The 21,108-nt window shown below is 41.3% G+C and overlaps 1 protein-coding gene across 1 annotated transcript; it reads left to right on the plus strand.

Annotated features, from left to right (window-relative positions):
- Window positions 1–835: 835 nt before the first annotated feature.
- On the plus strand, window positions 836–17,003 carry WDR88 (WD repeat domain 88; the record flags this gene model as incomplete). The annotated part of the gene is made up of 11 exons (XM_082489617.1): window positions 836–841; window positions 1,178–1,288; window positions 4,951–5,039; window positions 6,868–6,931; window positions 7,425–7,563; window positions 8,497–8,626; window positions 11,118–11,302; window positions 12,551–12,633; window positions 14,858–14,926; window positions 15,321–15,413; window positions 16,856–17,003. 11 exons carry the CDS (start codon window positions 836–838, stop codon window positions 16,991–16,993), a joined length of 1,107 nt encoding a protein of 368 aa, XP_082345743.1. The 3' UTR covers window positions 16,994–17,003.
- Between the last annotated feature and the right edge of the window lie 4,105 nt (window positions 17,004–21,108).

Consider the following 21,108-nt stretch of genomic DNA (forward strand, 5'->3'; position numbering starts at 1 on the left):
ACACAAATTACTGAGGCTAACGTACTAACCGATTAGCACTACTGGTACAACCTGCCTTATTCTATGTAGTTACAGTGAAAACTGTTTATACCACTTTTCGTTTCGTGCAGTACGTTTAAAAACCAATCGTTCTCTTATAGAATCATGTTAATACAAACCACGCCGTGACGCTGAGCCGCCTTCTGCGCGGTCCGGCTGCTGCAGCCCCGCACGCAACGCCCTTTGGGGGCGCGGGGACCGAAGGAGCGTTCCCGCTCCCGGTTGCGCGCGAGCGCCTCCGGCCGACCGGCGCTCGCTGCGGTGGCGGGCGGTGCTCTGAGCAGGTGCCCTGTGCAGTGTCCGCGGCGCCGTGACAGCCCTCGCGCGGGTTTAGAGCCGCAGTCGCGGCGGAGACGTGAGTGGGGGAAGGAGAAACAACACGTTGGGCCCCGCCGCGGCATCGAACCCGCGCCCGCGGCGGCGCCTGAGGGAGCGCGCGCGGCCCATGGCGGCGGGGAGCGGCGCAGCGCGGCCCTGGGCCCCGCGGCCGCCGCCGGAGCCATCCCCGGTGCAGGGGCGCAGGGAGGGCCCGGCCTCGGCGGGCGGGGAGGGCCGGGGCTGCTGAGAACCGAGGGTGTAACACCGCTCTGGCTCTTCAGCGGCGAATGCTGCCGGCAGCTGGTTTTGTTGGCTCTGCTTACACGGCCGCGTGCCCCATGGGCCGTCCTGAGGAGACTCCCAAATGACTGGGGAAAAGCCTTTTCAAAACACCTTTGACAAAATTTGTAACGGTCTTGGCTAAAACGTGCGGTCTGTGAGGTTATGTGCTGCCCTGTGATGGGCCAGAGTCGAGGAAATGCGCGTTTGAAGGACTGGAGAGAGACTTAATGAGATTTAAAGATAAATAGTGCTTTTCATGACAGGAAGAAGAATTGGGGAACAAACCCAAACTTCTTTCCCCTCTAGAAAAATAAAAATAAAATTCACACCCGTCGACCTTCCTTTCTGGGCCCAGTCCGGTGCCCCCGCGCCTGACCTGTCTGGCGCCAGGCAGAGGGGGTCGACTCTTCCCACACAACGGGAACTTGAAATTGTTATTCTCCTCCAGCCCTTGCTTTCATACTCCCCCTCGTGGACAAAGCCGCCAAAAATAATTTGAGGGAAAAATATTCCTAACCTTTGCTCTGTTCTTTTACAGATCTGTTTTAAAATTCTGAGAGGACACAGCGACACTGTGAGCTCCTGCCAGTTTTGCTTTGAAGACAGAAAAATACTTTCATGCTCTTATGATAGAACAGTGAAGCTCTGGGTATGTTACGAACGCAACAACATCAAATTAAAAAAATTCTTAGAGCTGAAATCAAACAAGGAATGTTTTACAGGCACGGCGATTGACTGAATCATCAAGGAGCCTTCTGAAGATATTTTACTGAAGTTTAAAAATAGCAGCTGTAGATGCTATTGCAGTCATAGATGAATAGTAAAACTCCTGTTTCGTACTTTGAACATGTTCTTTGATGTTAAAGGGTGACCCTTGTAAGCACGTGTAGCATACACTGAATCAGAGCTCTAGTTTGTTAATATTTTAAAACTGTAAGTTGATACACAAAGCTTACTCTCTTTTCTCATGAAAGTTCCTTTTTCTGACTTGTTTATGTTTATGGCTGTTTGGGGGGGGCACGTGGAAGTTAGGGATCACACAGTTGGTATCAGCACAGCCGTGGTGTTTTCATACTTGGTGCTTGCTTTTTCCTTTTATTTAAATCTTGCCTTGCACCCTTTATTTTCTTGCTCCTCCAAGTTTTGTGTAGTTAGCTGGGCCTTGCCTAAAATTCCAGCCACTCTGGGGAGGGCAATGGTGGGACCTGAACTGGGGAAGCGTACAGATTCTGGGTGATCAAATCCAAATTTAGTCTAAAAGGTAGCCTGCGGACAGACAGTTATGTGAGCCCTTGGATTTCATGCAAGCAAATGACAATGCAGCTGTGCGAAACAGACTGCGGGCATTGAGATCTGGCATATATTAATCATGACTTGATTCAAGAATTGGTAATGAGTTATAGTAACGCCTTGATATGATATGAGTACAGATGAAATAATTTTATAAGGGATCTAAAGTGATGGCTAATTACCAGTGCAGTACTAGGTTTCTGCTGTAATCCAAACCGTTTTTCAAATGTGCTGAAAAGGCCAAAAAGCCCAACAGTGTAAGAAGTCCAGCCAATTTTCAGGTTAGCACCATTATGTTATCCAGGAGCTCTGGATAGATGGCTAGGTCCAAGAAATCAGGAAGTATAGAATGAAAAAACTCCCATCTTTTCATGATCAGTTCCAAAGTAAAGAAACATGTGGAGATCTCAAGCAAATGTTGTAGATAGGAGAAAAAAAAAAGCACCTCAGAATGTTAGTCATGACATTTGCAGTTTAATAACTGCCAGATTGACAGTTCCAAACGTTCCCGCTTTGTCTGAACTCAGACCTGGAACTTGTATTTTTGTGTCTTCTGTGAAATGTTATTCAGCTCTTTTACATGTAAGTAAACTGAAATCAAGACCTGAAAATAAGAAGATAATCCATTAATTGCACATTAATAAGCACAGTAGATCCATCAATGTTCTTTTTGCTGGAAAGGCTATAATCTGCCACTTGCCTGAAGTGTGGAAGGGTTAATCTGTCTGAGAAATTTTATCTTTATAATTTTTATGTAAGAAAGATTCATTCAACGCTTATTGAACAATACTTATTTTCCAGAATCTATCTGAAAGTATTTGCCTGAGTATTTGGAACTTTCTGATAGCAATGTATAGTCAAGATTATGTTCATTTATTTTGATAAGGTTAATTTTGTCTGGACAAGCCTAATTTCCTCCTCTGCCGGAACAGCTGAAGCAATTAGAATTCAGGAGAGCACGGAGGACTAGGTCGCGCGGGGCTAGGCCTGCCCTGACAATTTCACTTTGGGGTTCTCTTTTATTTTTTTTTTTTTTTCCTTTGAAACAGTAGATAGCAAATGATTGAGTGTACTGAGGAAGCATTTGAAGTCCCTCTTGAGAACAGACAGTATCTCACTGACAGTTCACACATCTTTTGGAAAACAAAGATTAATAGGGCGCACAGCAGACAAAGACTAGAAAAGTCTAGAAGGGCAGTTGTGACTGCAAGGCTTTTTTTGACTCAGAAAAATAGAAGAAGAACATACGGAAACTTTGATCTGGATTTTTTTTTCCCCTCAGTCTTAGAGGCATTCCTAATGACAGTCTTAGAGGCATTCCTAATGATTCTACTGTCAGTTGTTAGGCTGCACATTCAGAAAGTAAGAGAAAAAGTGTAAAATAAATTTAATTTCACTCCATTTTTTTCTGTTACCGAGAGCCACCAAGTAGGCAGGATAGCTCCTTCAAGTGAAAGCCCTTGTCAGGAAGAGCTCTAGGCCTGAGGCTTGCCAGCTGATGTTAGAAAGGGGGGGGGGTAGTCAGGGATGCAAGATTTTATTCTCATATTGAAGACAAATGAAAGAACACATACACCATGAATGGAATTTATGTTGCCTGCTTCCAGACTGATTCTGAAACCTCTCGGTACTTAGGCAAACAAAAATCTAACTGAAATAGTTGGGCTAATCATGGAAATAGAAGATTATTTACCTAGATGAAGGCATGATGACTGATCCTGTGATACTCTGATGTGTGAGTTACTCTGCAGTCCCCCTGCGGTTTTTTTTGTTTTGATGTTTACAGTCAGGCACCGTGATCCATTTGTAAAACATGATTCATATTTTTATTTGTGTTACTAAAGAACTTGAAGGCTTTACTCATGGGATAGGACTCTGCTATGCTTTGAACGTTATACATGTGACAAAAAGATAGTCCCTTGCTGAAATCACTTAAAAGTAGATAGAAGATGATGGAGAAATAGAACGGCCTCAAGTTGCACCAGGGGAGGTTTCGGATGGATAGTAGGAAAAATTTCTTCACGGAAAGGGTTGTCAAGCATTGGAATAGGCTGCCCAGGGCAGCGGTGGCGTCGCCATTCCTGGAGGTATTTAAAAGATGGGCAGACGTGGTGCTGAGGGACATGGTTTAGTGGTGGACTTGGCAGTGCTGGGTTAACGGTTGGACTGGACGATCTTAAGGGTCTTTTCCAACCTAAATAGTTCTATGATAAATGAACCAGTACTGCAGTGTGAGTCACCATCTCAGCATTTCAATGATCTGCTGTTGTAGGAATCACAAAATGGGCATTTAAGTGGGATTTTGTGTTACAAGAGAGATTTCCAGTTATTTATAGGTGACTCCTTCAAAATGTGAAGGACAGCAAAGGGGAACTCATAAATTTTGAAAAGGTAACAACTGGGTGACAAAGGCTGGCATCAAAGGTAGGGTGGAAGGGAGATGACGTCGGGTGAGTCACAAAGAGCTTTGTATTTGAGGACAAGAGGCTTGTATTTGTGGCTGCGAATGAGGGATCAATGAAGGAACTCAGAGGGAATGACGTAATATGGACTGTGAAGGGAAGAGCATTGAACATGGATAGAAGCAGGGGAGAATGCATTTGTGAAGAAAATGATGTTGCAGTAATTGATCCAGGGGTGGCAGGCCTTGACAGTATGAGTTTTAGCTATGCGTATGAAAATGGAAAGCCATATATTAGTTTATGAAGAAAAACTTTCCAGGATTTAAGTATGAACGTGGATGTGAGAGTCTAAGGAGAAGTCTTTTCAAGAAATTACTGGTGAAAACTATTGTGATGGGAAAGAGATAAGTAGAAGCCTGGGTGCAATAGATGAAGAACTCTCTTTCAAGTCAGTCTTGAAATGAATAGAAGGAATAGAGAGTCTGAGATTGTAAGAGTAACTAAAGACTAACTTTGCTGATCTCACAAGTTTTGTTTTTCCTTATTTTGTGATGCTTTGTATTTTTTTTTACAATTTAGCAAAGCACTTCCTAATCAAACTCATTTGGATTTATTCAAGGATGTTGAGAAAGATTTTCCTATTCAAGTTTTTGAAGAAGAACACACTGCCCCAATTTCTGAGTGCAACTTGACTCCTGATGACAGAAGGTGACCATTTTCTATCTTAATTTATTAAAAAAAAAGTGATGGTTTGTGTGATTCCAAGGTTCAATTTCAGTGCATGTGGAAACACTTAGTACAGAATTTAGGAGAAATAGGTTGCTTTTTCAGTCTTTCGTATGGTTTCCTAACTTGTACTACATCAAAGTTATTTGGCTTTTGTGCTCCACGGTAAGTCGTTCTGTAATAATTTTGTCTTACATCTGCCTTCCTCCATACACCCCTCCTACTTCTTTCCATCCTTGCGCTTTCATTTATGCTGTCCATACTCTGCTAGCAGACTGTTTGCTGCCAGGCTCCTCCATCCACATGAACTACCATAAGTCTCACCTTGTTCTCACCTACAATTTGTACAGAAGCTCTTAAATATTTTTTGTTTTGCATACGGTGTCTGCTGAATTAAAAAGGAATCTATTGTCTGAATTGCATGTTGGAATAGTCTTATAGATTATGGTCTTCTTCAGGGCAAAGGACTTGTCTAATACTGTTCTTGAGTTATATGGTGCTGTAAGTCTGTCTCTGACCTATGTTCCGAGAGGGGTATATAAATATACATCACTTGTATAAAAGAACAACATTGAATTAGCCAAGGTTTGGGAGTTCACCTGTCAGTGAGATTTATACCTTCATAAAAGTTCTCTTCTGTCTGTACTGTTTATTAATATTCTATAGCCTGTCCATTAAGCCTGTCTTGTCAGTTAAAGAAGAAATACATCATAAGCCAGTGTCAGTCTGTGGACACAATAATTAAAACAACTGCAGCATACATTAACATTCAGTTAAGTAGGTCATGCAGGGCCTCCAGGGATACTGTTTCTGGCATATTATCATTAAATCATAGTTTAAATACATTTTTATCAGATTGTAGAGTTGACACATTAGGTTTTTGATCACTGAATAGCATACACGCTACGCTGTCTGCGGCAGTTCTGTATATTCTTGAAAACTGCTAAACAGCAAGGAAAATGCCGTTGTATATGGCCCTGGAAACCACCCTCCAATCAAAAATGCTGCCGGTTCATAAACTTCCTGTGGTCTTTTGCATTACGTGTTTCTGTTTAGGAGCAGAGATTGTGTTGGTTGCAGGAAGTATACACATATGGGGAAAATAAAAAGATTTTAATAATATAATTGTGTTGTTAGGATGTTAATGCATCGAGTTTCTTAGGCAAAATGCATTAAAGCGACAGTTTATGAGCTTTAGCAGAATAAAAAGCCACAATGGTACTAAAAATGTTTGTCACATCCAGTGACATTCAATATAAATATTACTGTAGATATTTGGGAATATTTTAGTAAAACTATGTGAGGGAAAAAATTTTGACCTCCCATTTCATGGAAACCCGCCAGTTTTAGTAAACTTACTGAATAGCTTTGTTGCCTAATGTGGCTTTGTGTTTGTGCAGAGCAGTGTTTGTGGTAGAGGGTTACCCAGCAACGTAACCACTGAAAATCCGAAAAACCCTACTGACAAGAACACTTCACATTAATTAAAGAAAAGACATCATATTGGCTGTAAAATTATTCTAACCTTAGAAATAATTAAATATCTTGTTACGGATAAAATGAAATTGAATTGACTGCTTGCACTGAAAATTACATACATTTTTATTATTAGTTTCTATCTGAAATATAAATAATCCTTTTTTCAACTAGGCTATGCAGTACTTTTTGCTGTAGCCCCTAAAAATCTACTTTCAATAAGTGGTTGTGAGGATGTCAGATCATTGTCAGAATTAAATGTTGTCATATATTCTTTAAATACCTTCTTTTAAGTGAAAACGTTGATTGCTGTTTTCATTCACATCATTTTTAGAGTGGTGACGTCATCGTATGATAACACTGTCAAGGCTTGGGATATGGAAACAGGAAAAATGCTTGTACGTATCCTTTTGAATGCATCTTGCAGGCAGTACAACTGTAAAATTCAGGTTTATTGCTTTGTTATTGATAAATAAGGAACAAAACATTCTTTGTTAGACCAATACAATATAGTTAGGGCAGGTAGGCCGGATCTTTTGTCCTACTTTTGGTACTGATAATTGCTTGATCTTGGCTAAGTCTCTTGATGAGCAGGTCTCAGTTATTTCAGATACGAACAGGTATGATAATAATAACAACCTGTCTCAGAAGATACATTTAAGATTGATTAAATTAACATTTTAGGATTTGAACAGGGTGCCTTTGTCTAATTTTAAGTTTATTGCTAATGCAGAAATAGAAAAATTGGATATAAAGACATCTATCAGCTTTCACCAAAACAAAGTAATATCAAAAGCCAACTTTCTGAACCTGCTGACAGATTATAGAAAGTCTGCTGTAAAACTCTCTAACCCTCAAGCATGTTTCTAAACCCTTTCATTTTCTCTTTAGTGGACAGTAGAACATGAAGGCATTGTAACTTCATGTAATATTTCTTGTGATGGTAGATATGTGGTATCTGGTTCAGACAAAGAAAATACCATCTATGTTTTTGATGCAGTAAGTGCAACAATAGTGTCACGTATCCAAGGTAAGACTGATCAGTTTTACATCTTGTTTATGCAGCTCGTATTTTTTTTTTATTTCTTCTGAAAAAATGAGAAAATTAATGAATTCGGTTCAGTTCAAATATCCTTACTTGAGAAAGGCAAAAGAAAGTTATCTGCAAGACATTAAACCCAGTATTTTTCAGAAAAGGTTTATAAAAAGGAGATAATGGGCCAAAATTAGACCAACAGTGATTCTTTTTTGAAGCGTGCTTTCCTTTTGAAGGCAATTGCACCAGTGAGACCTCAGTCCCACGAGGCTTCCACTGGGGGCTGCAGGTCAGGGAGTTTGCCATTCCTGCAGAATCAGCTTCTAAATATATGAGCAGTCTTACAAATGTTAAATTAGCATATGGTTAACGTGCTCCCGTGAATCAAAGTCTGGTGGTAAAATCATTTGCGTTAAAAAATAAAAAGTGCAGCAAATGGATTGAAATAGCTTCGTCAGAACCGTCTCTGTTAGGTGATGCTACCAGCACATATTTCGTTTACATTATTTTAGTGGAGCTATTTGTATTCTTAAGGTACAGTTACCTGCTGCAGTGCTGCCTCAGAGTTTGAGCAGTTGGCTGTCACTGGCATGATGGGGCCATGCTTCCAGGCTTATTTTCAGGAATGGAGCAGAGAAATAAGTTACTACAGGGCAGCACGTGAATTTTCGTGAACTGTGTGTGCTGAGCGCCAGGGCACGGGTTCGTATTTCCTACTGCCTGCAGTAACGGTGAGGCCTCTCGTTTGCGGAGAGGTCGGTGAGGAGGTGTCCTAGCCAGCGAAACAGCAATTTGGAAACGACAGCGTTTCGGAAACGGATTGATGCATAGATGCTATGGGTAGTTCTGCCTTTCAGACCTGCGTTCTGAGATCCAGATGTAGTTATTCAGAATAACTAATAGTCTCACTTGATGGTTTTTGTGTAGGTCATCACAAAAGTACAATCACAAGATGTTGTTTTCACCCTGATAACCAAAGAGTGACTTCAGTATCATACGATAAGACCATAAAGCTCTGGGATATGACAACACGATCCACCTCAATTACAATTAATGAGTAAGGAACAATACTATAGTTAATTATGCATGGCATTATTTGCATCTTTTACAATTACCAGTGAAATTTATGCTAAGATTTGTACTAGGGAAAATGAAAAATAATTGTTGAATGAAATAAAGTAATATGCGAGCAAATGACATATATAGAAACCGTGAATAAAATGCTCTACTTAGGCTTCCTGCTGTAAATAATTGAAAAATCGTGTTTTGATGATTGTAAGTATTTCTGCTGCTATTTTTTTAGAGCTTCCAGGTTCTCGGGTATATATAGAGGCAGAAGATAGCATATGCAATATGGTACTGCAGTGTAAACTTCACATTCTAATTTCTGCTAATTAGGAAAAATGTGTAATCACTGATGATGAGGAGATAAAATATTATTTAGAATAGTGAAGTCTTTAAAAACATTATGGAGTGAAGCAAAAATAATACAGAGGAAAAGGAGAAAATATATCTAGATGTTGGGAACTGATAATTAATCGTGAGTTCTTACAGGATATTTTGAATAATTAGGCTTTGCAGTGCAACCAGATCACTTTAGCCCTTCATGAAATCCATGGGCCTCAGGGCAACAACAGGATGGTGTGCTCTGCTCCTAGTGAGCCCCAGTGAAGACCTCACAGGTTTCCAAACAATCTGTTCCGTTGCCTCACTGTGTTCATCATTACGAAGGTTTTCCTAGGGTGGGCTGTTTTGGCTGCAGCTTAAGCTCACGGGTTTCTCTTTAGATCCACTGCAGACATGGAGATCAGATTATTCCCTTGTTTTCTTCTGTGTTTTTATATATATACAAGAACTTCTATTCTATCTGTCGAGTCATCTTTTCAGTATAATTAAGCCATCCTTATTAATTTAATATTTAATTATTATTTCCTATTTTATTGATCATTCTTGGTGTTCATCTCTGAGATCTTTCTAACTGGCCCACGTTTTTCTTGAATTATATGGCCCCATAATGTAAACAGTATTCCCTCTAACTGGAAAAAAAAAAAAATTATTATTACATGCTTCTTTGTGGATGTGTGTGTGGATGTTCACACATCCTGGGATGAGATTTACTCTTTTGACAGCATGATGGTGAAGAGGAGTCAGTATGTCTTGCATCCTTTTTTTGCAGAACTGTGATGTAGTCCATTGTTCCCACCCCTTATCTGTGCAGCTGATTATTTATGTTAGTACAGAATGTCAGACTTGACAAAATTGACCTGATCAGGCAGCACACAGATAATTGATTAAACACTATAAGACCACTACAAATCGCAGTGACGACGCATTCTGTCCTATAGAGACTGTTATAACCCTTTTATTTTCTTGATAATTTCTTGATAATTTGTGAAGATAATTTTGAATTTGAATCTTCTGCCTTGTACAACTGCAGACTCTTTGGCTTCATTTCATATCTGTACTCTAGCTCATTATCTACATTGTTAATGGAAGTATGAAATAGGACTGGATTCAGGACAGATGCTGCGATCCACAACTCAATCTGTACTTTCATTTTCTCCTGAACCAATTGTGGCCACTGTCTGAGTACAGAGGTGTCTTTTCCAGATCATTTTTCCTTACATGCTTTTGGAGAAGGTCGTGCCCAGTGCCAGAAGCCTCTCTCAGTATGCTCTCCTGAGCCTTCACGTGCTAAACTCTTACATTTCTCACTGAAGTCAGTAATACAGTAAAAGCATTATGTCCATTTAGGATATGGTTATCATTTTAAGAAGGAAGTATGCAATGATGGAGATGTCAAATCAACTGGTAAAAATATCAATGGCTTTAAATAAACTCAACCGATTTAGCTTTGAATTCTTAAAACAATAATCAGCCTTTAAACACTGTAATAAAATTGTCTTTGAGGGATTAGGAATTACTTTGGATGGGAAATTCAGTCTGGAACATTGTAATGTTTCTTTTAAATTGCAGTGATTACAGCATTGTTTCCTGTAAGAGATGCTCGTAATCCTTTCCCCACTGTAGATTTCAGGAAGCACCGGACTCCTCACCCAGTTCTGGAATGTCCAGGCTTCTTTTCTCATGGGTATCACTGCTTCCAAAATTGGACTTTCATATAGAATTGTTTAATCTTTTCCTCTGAACGTTTGATTTGAAATTTACATGCTGAGATAGATGCATGTTATTTATTTAATGAAAAATTGGTGGCTTTTTTGGTAACTTGCTTTTAGTAAAATGTGGTCGTGTTTTAGCTGCTGAACAATTTCTCGTTAAGCTGCGTTCAACAAAAAAAAATAGTTAGTCACTTGTCACTCAACAGCTAGGCTTCAATCCTGCAAAATGACCTAATCCAGTATGGGGTTTAAGGCCCTGCTGGCTGTGAGGATGTAAGCAGCTCCAGAGACTAATATTACAGAACTATTCATATGGTTAAAATTTGGAATATGCTTTACTGGATGGAGACAGGGTGCTCAACGTAGCAGGAGGCTCTTTGTAATGCTTACAAAAGCTCTCTCTTCCTGTGTTTTTTGTCTGTGTTTCAGGGGACACAGCAATGCTATCTCAGATTGCTGCTTTACCTCTGACGGTCTTTACTTGTGCACAGCATCCTGGGACAAAAGCTTAAAAATATGGGACATAAAGATGGGAGAATTTCAGTGTCATGAACGCGTTTCCTTGAGCCAAGGACATGAGGGTTCTGTTAGTTCCTGCCTTTTTAGCCAAGATGGTGAGTTATCTTAATATTAGTGCATGATGTATCTCAGTACCTATGTATAGGACATCTCAGATGAACCACTCCAATCGTGTAGGTAATTAATTCATCATTTCCAAGATAACATGTTTAATTATGAGAAAATGATGTCCATGTAAATACGTAAATTGAAGTTGATGGTCTGTGTTCTGTCTTAACCAGGCAACTGGAACACTTGCTTAATTGATATACCCATCAAGAGATAAAATAAAAAAATCATAATGGAGTAAAAGCACAATACGATATTAGAAGATTAACTTAACACTTGCGGTTATTCTCCTAACAGTTCATTGAAAAAACATATTCAGTAAATGCTGTACTGATCTGTAATAATTAGGAAAACGCGTATGTCTTTGTTAGTACACCCAAAAGTAATGTTACTTCACAGCCCAAACAACATGCGCTAGTAATGTACTTACGGAAAACTGCATGGCTGTTCTCAGCTATACTGATGGAGCACCATGATGGATTACCATGTTCAAAGTAGATGATATTTATGAGTTATAGCAAGACAATCTGGCACCTGGCACTTGACCGTCTCCTTGATGCTTGGATAAATTGGAGGAGAATAGGAGGAAGAAACAGACTGTCCAGTTTACCTATATCTAGGGGTAGTGGGGAGCTGTTTCTTACTGCCCTAGTCTCATTACTTTCACTAGATCATAGACAACTCCGAGTGCCCTCACAACATGAAATTAATGTTGCTGCAAACTGCTACTGCACTGAAACCTCTCTTTTCTCCCCTTCCCTTCCCTTCCCTTCCCTTCCCTTCCCTTCCCTTCCCTTCCCTTCCCTTCCCTTCCCTTCCCTTCCCTTCCCTTCCCTTCCCTTCCCTTCCCTTCCCTTCCCTTCCCTTCCCTTCCCTTCCCTTCCCTTCCCTTCCCTTCCCTTCCCTTCCCTTCCCTTCCCTTCCCTTCCCTTCCCTTCCCTTCCCTTCCCTTCCCTTCCCTTCCCTTCCCTTCCCTTCCCTTCCCTTCCCTTCCCTTCCCTTCCCTTCCCTTCCCTTCCCTTCCCTTCCCTTCCCTTCCCTTCCCTTCCCTTCCCTTCCCTTCCCTTCCCTTCCCTTCCCTTCCCTTCCCTTCCCCCCCATCCCCTCCCCTCCCCTCCCCTCCTTATTATATTTTTTTTTTTATAAAGTCTGACTCACTGTTAGAAGGGGCCTCTTTTATCAGTCTGTATGACAAAGCAAAGATAAAATAATAGTATTCTGATTTTATATTTCAGCATCACTTGTTGTGTCTGGTGGATATGACAAAACTATAGCTCTATGGGATACAGAGGCAGGCTATAAAAAGCTAAGCTTAAAGGTATCGAGCTCTCGTTTGGTCACTAGTTTGATGAGAAGGTGTAAAATGTATTGCTGGTTTAAAAGCATTGTATGTTTCATTATCTGACAAATACCCTCGCACATTTCTTTTTAGATACAGGCAGGAATATATCCTGGATTCATGCCATTTAATTTCCTAGAACAGTATATTCTTATACAATTAGCTACAGAGATACTACCTTTGTCAAGTCAGTTGTTAATAAGCTATTACATTTCTCTTCTTATGCAACTCATTTAAGGATTATATTGAATGGAGTTTTGTACCTATATTTTAGGACAGAGTTTCTTCCAGCAAGTAACAAGGGCCTGGCTAGTGCACATACTCATTTTGAAATGCCACACTTGCATATCTGCATGTTTACGTGATCGCTTATGTCCACAGAAAACAGTACATTTAAAAGGGAAGCATTATTAAAAAAGTAAATATCGGTGTTGAGGCTGTCAAGCTTAGCTCAGTTCCCAGGTTACATAGTTTACATCACTGCTTATAGTGACGGGGAAGTGGTCCACCATGTTACAGTACTTTTTAGGATGAACAATTCTGTAAGTGAGGTGGCTACTCAGTATTCAGCTGTCCCTGCTTAGAACTAGCCCTCTTCTTTTCTTCCATATCCATGGTAATACTACCCAAAATTTGATGCAGAAATTCATTCCTGCATAAAATAAAAAACCAGTTCAACTCTCATTAGGCATTTTTTGTGCCATCATGACTTTATTTTTTGCAAACATACCATATTTTATTACGATACCTTTCATTTGTTTCTTATTTTAGTGGAAACAATCCACAAGACTTGAACTAATGATCAGACATGTGGGTCAAGAAAAGGATTAGCAGTATTCATAAAGCTATGTGCATGCATTTGCAACTCCCGATTTCACAGAAGTCAAGCAATCTCAGAGTTCAGATTTGCAACCTTGGCTCTTTCCTATCTTATGAAAATACGATTTTAATGGACTTTGTTTTTTCACTTACTGCATACGCTATTCAAGGCTTAGTTAAAACATTAATGAACAAACCCACTTGGAAGATCTCAAAAAAGACCACTTTCCTTCAAAACCTTGGGCTTAAAAATAGCTTTCGACTGCTGTTGTGTTCAAGGTAGCGCCTTCATATAGGAGAGCTCATAAGCCTGTGCCTCACACCCGTTACCTTAAATTAAGCTTACCTGCCTTCCGGAATTGGAACGGTACTGGTTAAACCTTTTGAGCAGTAACAGTACATTCTCCACCGGCATGGGGCCGTTACATAATACAGCTACTGCAGATTTCCCCGTTCACAGCAATCACTGTAAGTAACTCAGTTTCCCATAGAAAAGGAGGCATCTGTTTAAATCTTTGTAACTATGGAGAATTCCAGTTTAGTATCCGTGTCTTGGTGTAGTTACATTCTGGGCTCATGACTAAATTTAAAAACACATTTTAAAGAGTCTGCTATAAACCCCACGTTTCATGTATGCATGTTTGACAACTACTCTGTGCTGGAAAAATATATGTTCATCTTTTTATTGTGTTTCTCAGGTGTGGCATTTGTCTATCAAAATGACACCATGCCTTCCTAAACTCTAGGAATTTTGTCTGTTAATACCATTCCTGTTTGAATAACCTCCCTAGATGGAATATATAATTCATTTTAGATTTTAACCTGTTTCTGTTTTCACGCCAACTCAGTGCTGTTAGCCTCAGACCAGCTGTGCTGCTGTTGTCAGAAGGAGGATATCCCATACAGCTGCTTGACTTGGCTCTCAGAATTGCCTTCCTTCCCTTAAAATGGGGGGAAGCTGCCGTCTCTTCCTGCAGCTCTTCCCTCCGTTATCACGTGATAAATAGCCACAAGGTTTTTTTAGGTAATAAATATTAGAAGTCAAATCTCTCTTTACAATTCTTTATTAAACTATTTAAAAAAACAGAAAAGACCTGTGCTTAAATGGAGCTTAAACCTGTAACTGCGTAGCTGTCATTCTTCTGAGTGCTACAGCCGGTGGTCTGGTTGCCAGAGATCCTAACAGCCACTGATTTCAGGTATATGGAGGAAAGTATGGACTTCACAGTGACATTTTTTTTCTTGACTGGACATGAGGCAGTCTAGATAAGAATTTTTCTCGCTGCATTTCAAAATGGATTTATGGTACAAATGTTTCTTTTACTATAATAAAAATAATAAAGGTTTTTTCCTTGTGTAATAGTTAAGTTTTGCTTTACTGTAGGGTCATTTGGACTGGGTAACAGATGTTGCGATTAGCAAAAACAAGAAATGGATTCTTTCAGCCTCAAAGGTAATCACTAATTCCTGATGTGGTTTCAGGAGGTAGCTTATAAACGGATGTGAAGATTTCATCCCTTGTTTTCAGCTTTTTTTGGATGAAATTTAACAATGGTGAAGTTGTTCATAAAAGTGCTAAGTTGTAATCAGTATTTACCTTAAGTAGTTATAGAAAATCTTTAAAAGAATTTTATAAGTATGTTTATTTTTGGTTATTTTAAAATGTGCAGGCAGATTTAAGATTGCTAGAGATTGCTTCCAAAGACATGATATTTAAATGTGAGAGAGTTCAGCACTCATACTGAGAGGGTTCATCTGATGAGATGAGATTTCATCCTTATGGAAAAGATGTAAATCACTCTTTTGCAATATGCAAATACCTCAAAATAATTGGATCTTTTTTTCAGGATTCTACTTTGAGACTGTGGAATATTGAAAAGATGGATCATATTCCTTCAGTGACAGAAAGCAGAAAAGCAAGCGGCTCAAAAATTGCTCAGGTTCTATCGCTTTGGTTTTTAACCACACCTCATACTTTATTCAGAAAGAAAATTTGAATGTTAAAGGAAAGTTGTCAGAGTTCCAGGCTGAAAACACAAACCGATTGTGTTTGTTCTCTATTTGCAAAGATTGTCAAATCCCTTTTTGGGAGTGGGATGTAGTAGTAACAATTCTTTTTTAAATTGATTTTGGTAGGGACACCAGTTTTCATATACAGGTGCATTTTTGTTTCTAGAAAACAGAGCCACATATGTGTACTTTTAAAAATAAGCGTATTTTGGTTTTCTACAACGGATGCTTCTGCAGAGTAATTGGCCAGTTATATAGGAGTATTACTAAACCAAGGCAGGTAATATTCATGTGCTCCTGGGCATAAATCAGCTCATATGAATTCTGAGGAGTGTCTTTTTATAGCTGGGACCGCATGTATTCTGTCTTCTAAAACATGAATTATAAATAGATGTTAGGAAATAAGAACATTAACAAGCTTAATGCCATTGAAACATGCTTTTTGTTGCCGTCCCTCAATTGGTTTTGGTAGTGGATTTGAAAGATCTTGTGTGTATTTTTCTCCCTGTCAATAACCATTAAGTGAAATTGCATGAAAAAGAACTTTTTTAATTATTTCTATAATAGTGTAAGGAGATTTTCTTGTTGAATAGCAGATATTCAAAAGCAGCGTACAGCTTTTTAAGCTTTGAAGTAAGTTTTATAAATGTGCCAGCAGTGACAATGTGTACGTTCCTAAAAGTATCAATTAACAGAAATTTGAGAATAAAATTGGTACAGGAAAAGATTTTTTTGGTGCATTTTAGCAATACGTAAAAGCATACCAAACAATTAGAAAAATGTCTCAAATTTTTTGTAAATAGTTTCACAAGTAGTGAACTGGGAATCAATGTTACTTGACTCTGATAGAAGTGGATTAAACTTCATGAGTATGTGTGTAGTCAGCAGAAAAACTTCTCTGTATTGACTGCAGTGGGTTAATAGTTAATCTAAAATTATTGTTATGTATCAATTTTCCATTCTTTTTTTTTATTTATTTTTTCTTTCTACATTTCTCCTTTAGTCATATAATGGTCAGGTAAAAAAAAGGGAAACAAAAAAAGCCCCAAACCCCCTAGTGATTGTCACCAAGACAGAACAGCTAAAAGCCGGATACACGTCAAACCTCCCAAAAAGTAAAGTATGATACGGTATTAGTTGAAAAAAATAAAATCAGAGTTTACATGAAATATAGTTTTATTCAGGAAGAAACCTCCAAACCATTCATCACAGGAATGAAATTTGAGCAGCACTCTCTGAGTCAAGTTTAGGACAGCTGTACGCACTCAGGCCGAGATATGTCTATCTGTGTGTGCGTAAAGAGCTGTACCTTCATGAGTGAAATACCGCAGATGATTAACTGAAATGCCATTTTTTGTTGTATTTACACCAGTGTGAAGAATGTGAAAAACCTTTCTTATGCCTGCAGCGTCGTGATTCTGAAATGGTATCCAGGTGTGTGTTCTGTCGTCTGTCTTCTCCAGTGAGACAAATTTTGCCTTTGCCACCTGCTGTTTCTCCTGATCTTTAAATTAATCTAGCAGTCCTGGGATGTTACCACATGCAAGCGTAAATGGAGCGTCTGTACATCTTTATGTAATACACAAATAAGGCTAAGACTTTCCTCTAACCTTGCTCTACTGTAGTATTCTCTATGAAGAATAATAAAATGCATCGTACTAACCCATTAAATAGCCGTGACCCACTGGGTAAAGAATAAAATCCACAGGAGTAGAAATCTGACTTAGGCTGCGTGGTACTAGAGAATAAAATTGCTTACTTGTCCTTTGGGAGATTTTAAACAGTTTTAAATGAATACACTAGTTCCGAGTTCAATTTACGGAAGAAAATGTGTGGATGTGTAAAGTATTAGCAGGTTTCCTTCTGTTCTTTACAGAAGCCATTCTTCTTTACCATGGCGAGCATAGAATCTTTGCTGTCGGTGGACATCAGAAAGAGTTTTTTGAATAAGCCCATGAACTTTTTTCTAACTTGTTGCCATACCCCTTACAAAAATTTTGTAAAGGAGCTTGCAGGCATTGAGAGAAAGTTGTGGGTCATGTCTGACATGATGCAGCACAAATTAGTTCTGTGTAATGAAGGCTGCCTGCAGCAAGGAGCATGGTATTTGGTCTGCCCTTTCTTAGGAGCGACCCCGAGAGGATTACATCTGTTCGCTATACATGAGAATGTCAATTATTAAAAGATTAAGTGTTTCAAAATGTTTGGAAGCCTAATAAATAGTTTTCAACCTTTTCAACATTTCTTTCTAAAAGGAACTTAAAGTGGGGAAAATAGTTGGAACTGGGCATGGGACAGCCTGGAGTGCAGTCGAGCTGTGGAATGCAAAGAAGTCTAAGTAGGTAGATTTTTTTTCCCCCTTGTTTAAATTATCTGAATTGTGTAGCAACAATTACACGTGAATCCAAGGTTAAATGAAAAATATTTCTAGGGAATAGTATGGGTTTTTTTACAGGTTCATGGCTTTGAGTAGTATTAGGTGATAAATTGTATTATTTTCCAGCATTCTTTACACCTCTTTACTCTTTAGTTAAATACTATTGTTTTGTTACAGGGGCTAAAAGAAAATGCTGTGTCTATGCTCCTCATTTTTTGGCTTTTTTTTTTAACAGATCACATAAAATATGTGTGTTTTATAGCTGAATTAATTTGGCTTTAATGTAGTTAGTCATACTGAAATAATTTCTGTATGTTTGAAAAGATTAGTCCCAGAATAATTAATCTTACATTAGAATTGAAAGTGTTGTTTTCTTCTTTACCCTTTTCAGCTGGAAAAATCAAAGCTCTTTTTTCCTGAAACAGGAAAAAAAAGCAGTTGCTCTATAGAGGCCGGTTCATTTGGCGTTAGCAGTGTGAGTAGGTTGGAGATCTTCTTTTGAATGAATCCTCCGTTGCCCACATTGACAAAGACAGGGGAAAACGAACTCTTGCGTTCTGGTTTCAATGAAGTCAGTAAGTTTCGTTGCTCGCTGCCGCTCGCCGCGCACTGCCCTCGCCACCGTGCCAGGCCGCCCGCCGCCTCCGCGGCGCAGGTTTTGGGGAGAAGGTGACAGTCGCAGACAATTCGTTAGGGGGAGAGTTACGGGCATTTCCTCTGGCTCTTGCACCCCTCCGGTTGGACCAGCTCGCTCCGTCCGTTCCGACGCCGGGACAGCTGCGGGGCCGCCCCTCCGCGGCGGTTGTGCGACGGGCGGCACCGCGGCGGGGCTGCAGACGCGCCCCCGTGCCCCGCACTGCCCCGCACTGCCCCGACGGGCGCTGCGCGGGGCGGGCGCCGCCTTCGCTGCCGGCCCGGAGCGGGCCCGACGGCGGGACTGCCCCCGGCCCCCGCGACACCGTTCCCGCCGAGGCCGCCCGGGCGGCGCGGAGCCCCATGGCGGCGGGGCCGGCCCGGCCGGGCGGCGGCGGGCGCAGAGCACCGGGACAGGGCGAGGGCGGCGGGGCGGGCCGGGCCGGGCCGGGCCGCGGCGCTCTATCGGGGCCGCGCGGAGGTTGCGCCTATCGCCCGGCGCCGTGGCTTAGTTGGTTAAAGCGCCTGTCTAGTAAACAGGAGATCCTGGGTTCGAATCCCAGCGGTGCCTGCGCGGGGCGAACCCGCCTTTTGCGCGCGGGCGCTGTTTTACCGCCGGGAGCGGCCTCTCGGGGGGGGGGAACCGATCTGGGGGCAAATGTGGAGCGTGGCCGCGGGCAGCGCAGTGCCCGCCCGCGCTCGGCAGCCGACCATAAGCCGCTCCCCCGCACCGCCCGGAAACGCCCCTCAAGTACGTTTCTTTGTTGCCTCCAAATCACCGACAGCCTCTCTGTGCGGTAAACAAAGCTGTTCTTTCCTGTTTTCTTCCTTGGCGGTTGGAGCGCGTCTTGGTCGGGTGTCTGATGCTGCGGCTGTTGTCACCCGCCAGTACCTGGTCCGGCCCTTCGCCTCTTCTCACCTGCGTGTGCCACGTCACATCTGTCCTTCCCAAACCACCGCTGTTCCAAGTGCTCGGGGCTGTCCCCGCGCAGCCAGTGACACAGCAGGGCACAGGAGGGTTGTCTCGACATCTCTAAAAATCGGGGGCCGAATCCTGCCCCGTTAGGCTTGTGGACTGGGTTCAGGGAAGTTAGTCCAAATTTGGGTTATTGTAGAATCCGTCCTCAGATCTAAAGATAAAAGGCTTAAACCCCATTCAGAGAAGTCCCAGCCGTGTCCTCAGGCATTTTGGGGGGCTCACGCAGCAGCGATGGGAGTAAACGGATTCACAGGCATGTTTGGAGGGTCAGGCGTTCGGGACTCCGATCTGCGCCCAAATCCCAGTGGGGCGGATGGAGCTGTCAGTGGCCCCAAATGCAATGTGTAAGTCTAAAGTTCAGGATCAGCACCTTCAGTTACATTTACCTGCAGGAATCCTTCCTGTAGTATTTACTGCAAAGTTGCAACATAGATAGCACTTGATATGTGATAAATGTAAATAAACCATAATTGCAAGTTGCAGTATGTTTGTTTTTTGTTTTTTTTTTTTTGTTTGTTTTGTTTTGTTTTGTTTTTTTTTTAAATTAGGAGTATCTTGGGATTCATTTCCCGTAGATTGTCATTGTCTAAAAGAAAACAGAACTAGAGTTTCAGACCATTGGAAAGTGCAAATTAAGGGAGGTTTGGGGAAAAGAAGCTGCAGTGGATGTCAGCCAGGTCCCCTGCTGCTCCTCAACCAGTGTCAGTTTGGATCCTCGGTGAAACGCGAATTTTGAAAATGAAAATCTTGTGAGGATGTTCCTGTTCCTCTGACCTTTGTAGCGGGTACAAATCACATCACTTTCTAGCACCGTTTTTGAGCTGCAGATGAGGTGCAGAGTCCATGGACCTGTGGAATTTTAGTATCAAGAAAACCCAGCAGTTTAGTGTCAAATAAATCCGGCAGTCGCAGGCAGTGGCTCTGGAGGGAAGGGTTGTTTGGGGCACTGGGGGCCGGCAGGGGAGAGGCACGTCCGCGCCCCCCTGCCTCCCCAAATCGCCCAAACCCCCGTGTCTGGCTGGTGGGATGGTGCTCACCGCACACCTCTGCCTCCCCTGTTATGGCCCTGCTGCCTCCACTTGCAGCGTTTTGTGCGTTAGCAGAATAGTGCCTGGAATGAAGAACAAAGTAAAACAAACACCCTGACAGCTTTTGCACGTGCTGTTTGTCACCAAACGGACTCGTTCTCCGCTCTTGCCCAGTAGAGAGAGATGACTTAGGGGTTCTTTGTTGTGGATGCACGTATGTGCTGGTCACTCTACTAGATTCCATCTCGTTTCTGTTCTTTAGCTTGTAGATGAGAACTGCCAATGTTTATGAGTATGGAGGTGTTTGTATCAAAATCGTTAACACCCTTTGTTGATGCACCAGCAGGAACTGCATGATGAGCCAGCCAGGATGGCGCGGGAGCGGGCTGGTCACGGTGCACTCCAACACGGGCACCCTAAAAAAAGCCTCAAAACTTTTGAGGAAGCAGAACAAGATCGGAATCTGAATCGGTTCAGGGGCACAGACACCATTCATCTGGATTCTGTAAGAGTGACTCCATATTTTTATATATTAGTCACAAACATGGAGGCCCAGCTTCTGTAACGGATTTCTAGGATGATCTGCATACTTACGTGGGAAGTAATAT

Source organism: Vanellus vanellus, assembly GCF_965231255.1.
Source record: "Vanellus vanellus genome assembly, chromosome: 12".
NCBI lineage: Eukaryota > Metazoa > Chordata > Aves > Charadriiformes > Charadriidae > Vanellus > Vanellus vanellus.